The following is a 9,300-nucleotide window of genomic DNA, read 5'->3' on the forward strand; positions in this document are numbered from 1 at the left end:
ATCTTCTTATTCCTAATCCAGGAAACTCTGGCCCCAAAAGGCCTAATTCAAAAATAAAAAACCCCACAAAATGAAGGGGTAAGCCCTAAAACAATAACATTTTTGAAAATATATGAAGAGTAAATTTTAGAGGTAATTTTACATGCCTTATTGGGTTAAATTGTGGGGTCTAATTTTTAAGTCTGACTGCACTGAGTTCTTTGATGAAAATGTCAAGCACAGGGGATACATTCTGATTCTAATTCACGTTTTCCATATTTTCTGTTCTTTAGGAAATTACTGGAAGGGGCCAGTCTTTCATCTGAGTGACCAGATAATCCGGACTATCCTAATCCCATGTGGGGGAGAAATAAGTTAATATTATTAGTAAATTTGAAGGTCATTAGGGCAATTTTTCGTGGTTAAGAGAGAGAAATGCTACCTTAATTGGTGCAAGTTTGGGATTTTATGTTTAAGGCTGTGTTTTGGTATAAGGAGGTTACTCTCACTCATAATTATCATAAATTTTAAAGAGGTGCACCTAAGAAACCCATTAGAAAAGGTCGTTTCTAAGCTAGAAAACACTCAAATCGATCATCTCAACTCAGATATTCATAGAGTTGAAAAAATGGGATTTTCTAGTCCTAAAAATAATTCATCTTCTAACACATTATTAGAACCATCCATTTTAAAGTGTTTATAGATTTGCTTGATCGTCACATTTTTTTTAATTTTAATTTTCATAATTAAAAACATCAATAGATTTTCATATCATCGCAAGGTTTTGTGGCACCAAAATTGCATTTTCGGCATAGTTTTGAGGTGCACATTACTTCAATAATATAAGGTCGACACTTTATACAAACCTCACCCTCAATATAAACCATCATATTCTAAATGGTGTGGTTTTTATAAGGTTGCAGCCTTAAACAATCCAATTAAAGCGTACCTCCAAATTTCACCATAGCATGTAATTTGGTTGTAAAAAATTCTTAGGATTATCTGAAAATCTATTTTTATATCTAATTATAAAATTTTAAAGTCCAAAAATGGTTAAAACCAAGTAGACCTATAAATCTTGAAAATGGACGGTCTAGATAATGTGTTGCAAGATGTACTATTTTTGGGATTCAAAATCTTTTCTTTTTCTTCATATTAATACATTTCTATGTCGAGATGATCAATTAAAGGGTTTTTCAGCATTAAAACAACCTTTCTCATGGATTTTTTAGGTGCATTTGAAATTCTATATTTTAAGGTTACACCCTTATATAAACTTTTTCCTATCCTAAAAATGGGAAGGTATTTTGTAGCCTGACGTTCTATAAGGAAAATATTTTGTAGCCAGACGTTCTATAAGGCCGCATCTCGAATATTGCAATAAAATATACTTTTGTAGTGAGAAAAAATACATATCGATCATCTGGACAAATATAAATTAAAAAAAGAGAGATCAAGCTCTAAAAATGATCTTAAATAATTCATTTGAAGTGCCTCATATCATTCATATTTGCACCATTTTTTATCTTCAAAATTTCATAGACAATAGCACAAATCAATTTGCAAGCTATTTCACAAATGCCGAAATTGCATTTTCTGATAGGGTTTTGGGAATTGGCTTTACTATATATTAAGGAAAAGTCGTTCATGAGTCCCTCGGTGCAAGAGTGCACTAACTCACCAACTTGTAAAAAACACTCACAGGGCTTATACAGTGTAGAAATTAAAATACTAATAATAATCATAAGTTTATATTTTTTTGAGAAAGTTATATATATATATATATATATCCATTTTTTCGTTATTACATAAATGCGAGAAAATTTTCTTTATTACATGGATTCCCATTTTCTCCTCTTCATAACAATATTTTAGAAAACTGATGAAACTATCATTTTCAATTTTTCAATAATTAAAAAATTCAAATTTTCAGATATTGAAGAAACCAAATTATTATATTTTCGATTTTTAAAAATTAAAATTCCTACATATTTACTATTTCAAAAACCGAAAAATCGAAATTGTGTTCAATGCTTCAAGTACTGAAAATCTCCATCTTCTTCCTCCCACCAGAAACCGTAATCGAATAGACTTTGAAAAACCATATTGTCATGAATACAATGGTGAAATGCTTCTTGAGATTCGTCATATTTTGGGGGGTTCCAACTTCTATCATTGTCGATCATTTCATTGTACGATTTAACACCATACTTTTCCAAACCCTATTCTCACCGCAGTCATTTAAATGGATAGTACTAACATTATAATTTTTTTGAAAAAGTATATAATGAGTTTATTTATCTTTGGTAGAATGTTATAGTAAGTAATGTAAAATTGGATGATTGCATTTATTCTATTAATCAAGCTCAAACTTCAAATTTTTTTTTTTTTAATTTTATAAGATACCCAATCTATCATATTTCATATTAGATAGTTGTATCAAAGGTAATTGATCTCATTTTATACAATCCCTATTTTTTTTTGTGGTCCATTGATATCTAATAGTTGGCTTTATCGAAAGTGATTCATCCCTCCTAGTTCAAGTCTTATGTAGGCACTGTAGATCTCCATATGTGCTTCATATTATTGCCTCCAATTGTCGATTTAGACTTGCAAATCATTCACGGTTGATTTGTCATATTTATCATAAAGCAAATATCTCGACAAACTTATTTGCTAAAAAAGGTCACAATTTTTTTCAAATACCACTATTAGGGGCTCTAGGCCTCCAGATTTTAATTCTCTTCCTTTAGTTAATGATGTTTGTATAATTGTCCTAGTAGGATTGTAAAATAATGAGTTGTAATACGTTTTTATTTTTATTAATGAAAAGCATATAGGGAGCCTTCTCTCTACTGATTTATCCAAAAAAAGAGGGATACAAGCACATGAAATAGGGGTTTCTGGTGGGAGGAGGAAGAGGGGGGTTTTCGGTACTTGAAGTACCGGAAACAATTTCAATTCTTGAAATGCTGAATATATAAAAATTTTGGTTTTTTTTAAAATAAAAAATATAATAATTTTGGTTCAAATTGAATTCTTTAGTTATTGAAAAACTAAAAAGAATAGTTTTGTCTTTTTTAAAATATTGTTATGAAGGGGAAAAAACGGGTAATATGAAAACTTATTGGTAATTCTATAATAATATTATATATATATATATATATATATATATATATATATATATATATATATATATATATATATATATATATATATATATATATATATATATATATATGTGTGTGTGTGTGTGTGTGCGTGCGCGTGCACGTGCGCGTGTGTGTGTGCGCGTGCACGTGGTGTGTGCGTGTGTGTGATTTTATCTTTTTTTTTTCATATCCATAATATCATAACCTAAATCATTAATCCCGAAAATTTAATATTAAAATTCCATTTTTAAAATGGTTTAATGGGCCCGCATTGTAGCATTATAATGCCACGCATTATTAAGCAATGGAAACCCCATCTGTATTATAATGCCACGCATTATTGATGCCACACACTTTAAAAATTGATCCTTTAAAAATTGATTATTATGTTGATCTTATCTAAGTCCCAATACTGAGCTGACGCCCTAGGGCCCATGTGGATCTCAAGATTATTGTTTTTTTTCTTAAGACTGCAAGCTTGGCCATTTTTAAGACATTATACTTTTATTTATTGAGGCTAAAATATTTTGTGATCTTGTGAAAAGCAAGTTATTTACTTACTCCCTTGGGTAAAATATAATATAAGAATATTTTTTAGACCGTGATGTAACTTCTTCAAGTCAAGAGAGTAATTAACCTCGGCAGGAAAAAAACGAAGAAGGAATCAAGTGTGCTTTAGAAAATAACATCTCAAAGCAGAAGGGGAGATCCATGTGTTAAAAAACTCAAAATAAAAAAATAAAAAAATAAAAATAATCATATTCTTGATTATTCAGTGGTTTACAAAATTTCTAATCGAAAAAGTCCTACCGAGCCCAAAGGTGTATATGCACAATATGCTCTTAAGATAATGCGCATATGTGGAAGTGCTCCACAATGTGTAGTCGTAAGGTTTTTTTTACGGGCAAGCTTTCCGTACTTTCCCTACAGCATAGAAGTTCTATCCTCCCCTTATCCAACCGCTCATTTTGAATGAAGGGCTAAGATTGTCCAAATCACAATGTCATATCTCTACATTATTTTATTTTTAATTTTTTTTTATAAACTATTTTGACACCAAATTTTGGACATCCATTCCTCTATTAAACTCGCAGTAGCGAAAAATATAAAAAAAACAATATTTTCAATAAAATAAATGATCAAAATACCCCTTCAAATTTCAGGGGGTATTTTAGTCATTATATTTTATCGAAAAATTAATTTTAATATTTTTTATAAGTGCGCCCCAATGAGAAGATGTTCATATTCATACAATTTGTATATAAAAAACTAAAAATAAAATACTTTAAGATGTCGGATCTAGGATCAAACGGTGAGTGGCTCTCTTGATCAAAATTGGATGGCTGGATGGTAGGGGGAGGACAGACCTTCTATGTTGTAGGGGAAGCATAGAAACCTCTCTTTTTTTTAGAAGTGGTCATAGAATTCCAAAATAGTGTTAATAAATGTTAAAGGAAATTTATCAAAATATACTTTTGAATTAACTGCCAAGCCCATAAGATTGGGAGGATGATGATGACGGCTTAAAATTATTAACTATTTAATGTATTACCCCATATATCTTGATTTAATTTCAAAACACCCATCAAAATATACATAATTTTTTAGTTAGAATAGTAGAAAAATACAAAATGATAAATAGTTGAAAAATGAGGAATATTTTGACGAACTTTCCGAATGTTAATTATGTTAGTGTTAAAAGGGCCAGCATAGACATACACATGAGAGAATAGTAGAAAAATAGAAAATGATAAATAGTTGAAAAATGAGGAATATTTTGATGAACTTTCCAAATGTTAATTATGTTAGTGTTGGAAGGGCCAGCATATACATACACCTGCGACAATAGAGAGAGACCATGGCCACCATGGCCAAGTCCTTAAATGTCTAGAGAGAGATTTTCTTATTGAAAAATCCACTTTCATTTGCTTATTGAAAATGGCACTTTGAGAGAGAGAGATTTCCTTATTGAAAATGGCACTTCAGAGACAGATTTTCTTATTAAAATGGCACTTAAATTGTAGAGAGAGAGAGAAGCACGTAAAGTTTTGCTTCAAATGATAAATGTTTCATATAGCAACAAGGGGAAATTACATGGAACTAGTTCAAGTAAGACACTTTTTCTTGCAATAAAAAATTAAAAAGACGTCATGAACGAATCACATACGTCATGCTTGACATCACCATGACAATGGATATCATATTCAATTGGCTACATCAATTTCAAAAGGCCAACCCCAAAACCCTAATCCTTGACAATCTCCCAAAACAATAAAAGGAGAAAATAATCAATTTCCAACCGTAAATAAAACCAAATATACCCACAATACTAAATTAAAAAAAAAAAAAATCTCTAAATCCTAATCCCCAAACCTAAAGTGTACCCACAACCCTGAATTCCTGAAAAAACCATCTAAATCCCAAGCACTAAACCTATGATTTGCTGATTAGTTCCGAATTCCAAAAAACCCTAAAATATAGGTCTAAATTCGGATTTTTTTTAACCCTAAACCCTAAACTCTAAACAAATAACACTTTTTAAGGCACTGTTCTCTTCCCTGTGTATGGATGGCCTAAATGGTGACCATGAAGTCTTCCAAGGGCGGACATCTTATGGGACTGCCCAGAAATAACCCCATATGTTGAGGGACTTTGGGACAAGACAATCTCATAACCATCGTAGAAAGACTCCATGCCCTCAGCCATTAATTGCCAAATAAGCCCACCCCCAATTGTTCCTCCACTTCTGGCTAACTGGTAAATATTTCTATAAATGGAATTTAGAAATGAGTCCCTTGCGCCTATGTTGTATCCAGGGTCTTTCTTGGACTTTCCAAATTCAGCAAAAACCAAGGGTTTTTTCAGAACTCTCTTTGAATCTCTCCAATGACTTTGCATCCACCTTTGCATAAATGCAAGTTGAGCCTCATCACTTTGTCCAGAGAGCCTGTAGTTATGAAAAGTTAATTAAATTCAACATTATTATTACATAACATAGAAAAAAACTGAAAGAAAATTTGTATAATATACATTGAACAAGAAGAGCATATAATAATGGGCATGGTTTTTGTACGGCAACACTTTTTTTATATTTGGTAAGGCCACACCTAACAACCTTGATAGCCTGCAAATCTATTTTTACTCCTGATTATGAAATTTAAAGCTCCATAAACCAAACAGACCCATGGAATATGAAGTACCTCGTCTAAAAAAAGTGTTGCAAAACATACAATTTTAGAACTTGAAATCTTTTTTGGCCTTTTTTTTTTTTCTTAGGTCCATAACTATAGAGGTCATAATGAGTGATTTATAAGTTTTCTAGTCTAAGAACTGCAATTTCAGGTGAAATTTAAGGTGCAGTTTTATAAAGCCAGGTCCTACAAAATACTTTCCCTACCATAGATATAAGAGCTTACCATATATCAGGGTATGCATGTATAGTGGCAAAATCAACTTCTCTCACCAGGTTATTGGTTATAAAATCAGTGCCAACTTGGTAGCCAGGATTTATTGCCTTTTCTTGGGGCATTGTATCACCATAGAAGCCCTCCATCCCTATCTCCACCAAATGGTTCCTATCTAGTGACTTAACAAAAGCTGCCATCTCTTGGACCCATCCCTGAAAATTTAAACCAAATATTAAAAGAAAATAAGTTAATTGCCCTCAGCTTAATATAGTTAAGTAAAAAGTGTCCTCTTTTTGGATACAAAGCAAGAGATGGGTTATTTTAGAATACACTACACTAATAATGAACCTAGAATTCAGTACTCCGAATTTTTTTTACCAGGAAAGAAAAAGAGAGAGATTTACCGTCAGAGTCCTTCCTGAATAATCAGCCTGGCAACGGGGTTCATTCATGAGCTCCCATGCCATGATTGTGGGGTCGTCTCTATATGCAATCTTAGTGATGCTGTTAACTCGTGTTATCACTCTCTACATGAAACCAATCAGAAAATTTTCTATAAGAGATACCATTTCTTGTTAATCTCTACATGAAACCAATGAGAAAATTTTTCATAGGGGATACCATTTCTTGTAAATTTGTGAACTATAAAGAGAAAGGGAGAGAAATATAGGCCTAAAAAAAAAAAGGTAAGAGAGCAAAAGCAGCAAAACTCCTAGTATTACAACTCAATGTTAAAAATCATCTCATTAATTAAAGATAAAAAAGAAAAAAAATTACTAAGAAATACAGAGAAAATAATGTGAAAATTTTATCCTTGCGGTTTAAACCTCTTCTTTTGTTGCGCAAAACCTTGACCACACGGGTTGATGATAATGTGAAAAACAAAAGTAAAATAATGAGAGACATCAGCCGCAATAAGCACACAATAAAAAAGAAATAGCACATGAGAATATCAATATTTATGTGACTACGTCCACAGGTGAAAATCACTATGAGATCTCTAAACATACCGGACGGCTCTCCCCAACCCCGTCAATTACGCCCCCGAGAAAAAACAAGTCTATTAACAACTGAAATTACATCTTAAATTACACCAAAGAATTCAAAGCATAGCTTCCAACACCACTTTTCTAAAAAAAAAAATAGTTACCTTCACATGGTTCTTGTAGTATGTCTTCAATAATGGATTTGTATAGAAGTCATCATCACTTCCAACATGAGCCCCTGCATCTCTTGCCCACTTCACATATTGAGCTCTCCCTCCATAGTCATTGTAATTGTTTGTGAGGCTCAAAATTAGGCGAATCCCATGCCTTCTTGCCTCCGATATTACGAAGTCCAGACCCTAATGAACAACAAATGCATGTTATTTCCTTATTTAAAGTAAAAAAGCTATATACTCCCGCGGAAACATATCGCACATTCACTGCCTCCAGTAAAATTGTGTCTAGAAGTACTTTTATGATCTTAAATTAGGGAATGCAATCGATCATATTTAAGTGTTTAGGATCTCCAAGTCCAATTTTTTTCTTTTGCAAATACTCATCTAGTGATTCTAATGTGGAATCCAAAATTTGACTTCCAAAAATGCTCTTAAGTAGCTCTTTTGCCTGAGGGAGCTAGTGTACAATGTGCTCCCGCGGGAATATAGTATACATCGACAGTAGTTTTGGCGACTAAATTCATGTCTGATTTTGAAACTCCAAAACTCTAACTCAATGAAGAAATCTAGAGAGAGAGAGAGAGTAAAAAATATACTCCATGAAATGCATGGATACAAGTAATGTGATCACCAAACTCCTTATGTGCATAAATACATTTGGTCAGTTAGGAACAAATACAAGTACAATTTAAGTTGAACTAACACTAACACCTATTAGTGAAAGTGTAGAAGCCACCCTTAGTGGGTACTATCATCTCCACCTTCCGTCGTCGAGATAAAAGGTGGAGGCTATATATTGTAATATTTGACAGTTGAGGATGATTGTTAAATCGTTGTACCAAAGATAAATAGTTTTATAATATATAATTCCATCTTGTATTGCCTGCAACGTTTGTACCTATATTTGTAAGTTGAAACATAATGTAGGTATGTATCTGCATTTTGTAGAGAGAGAGAGAGAGAGTAAACCTGAAAGACACGTTCATCGTAGAGACCAGGCGAAATTTGAAGGGCATGGTCACCGCCATCACTAAATGCCCATGTCCTACCGACGGTGAGCCCGGCACCCGCCGCCTGCTGCATCACAGTCGACACCTTGTTTCTCTCACTAGGCTCGGCCGCAACATGCATCATCCAATAAGAATTGAACCCATTAAACAAAAATGGAGACCCATTGAGCATGAACCTTGTGCCATGGGTCCTAACAAACCCTCTACTACGGTGAAACCTGGCCTCACTAGCTACAACAAAGAGGCTTAGAACACCCCAAATGTAGAGGACTTTGGTAAGTTTAGCCATGCTTTTAGGGGGACTTTGGATGAGTGGAATTGGGTTAGGGTGAGAAGTGATTTATAACGGATTAGGGTTTCCAAAAATAGTAAAAGTTGCAGGATTAATGGTGGCTTTCGGTGAGGGAAAATGGAGGGTAGCTAGATTTAGAGGAAGTTTTAGCAGAGGTTTGAATAAAAAGAGGAGAAATCATGGAAAAGGGATGTGGGGGTTGGATAGGTGAGTTTTGGTACACCAAAAGAGAGAGAGGGAGGAAGTTAGAGGCGCCTCTAAATTTAGGGGAACATTTTCGATGTGGCCTCTTGTGTAT

The 9,300-nt window shown here is 33.2% G+C and overlaps 1 protein-coding gene across 2 annotated transcripts; it reads right to left on the reverse strand.

Moving 5' to 3' along the window:
* Positions 1-5,177: 5,177 nt before the first annotated feature.
* On the reverse strand, positions 5,178-9,300 carry LOC18427732 (mannan endo-1,4-beta-mannosidase 5). Of its 2 annotated transcripts, none has more exons than XM_088851121.1 (5): positions 8,670-9,300; positions 7,689-7,883; positions 6,943-7,065; positions 6,595-6,750; positions 5,178-6,078 (listed from the first exon to the last, which is right to left on the reverse strand). In XM_088851121.1, exons 1-5 carry the CDS (start codon positions 8,997-8,999, stop codon positions 6,061-6,063), a joined length of 822 nt encoding a protein of 273 aa, XP_088707247.1. In that variant the 5' UTR covers positions 9,000-9,300; the 3' UTR covers positions 5,178-6,060. The 2 variants fall into 2 exon arrangements, with proteins under 2 accessions (XP_088707247.1, XP_006836841.2); XM_006836778.3 differs by having other exon boundaries at positions 6,548-6,750.

This window comes from Amborella trichopoda, chromosome 11, assembly GCF_054954075.1.
Source record: "Amborella trichopoda isolate Santa Cruz 75 chromosome 11, AtrichopodaSantaCruz75HAP2 v2.0, whole genome shotgun sequence".
NCBI lineage: Eukaryota > Viridiplantae > Streptophyta > Magnoliopsida > Amborellales > Amborellaceae > Amborella > Amborella trichopoda.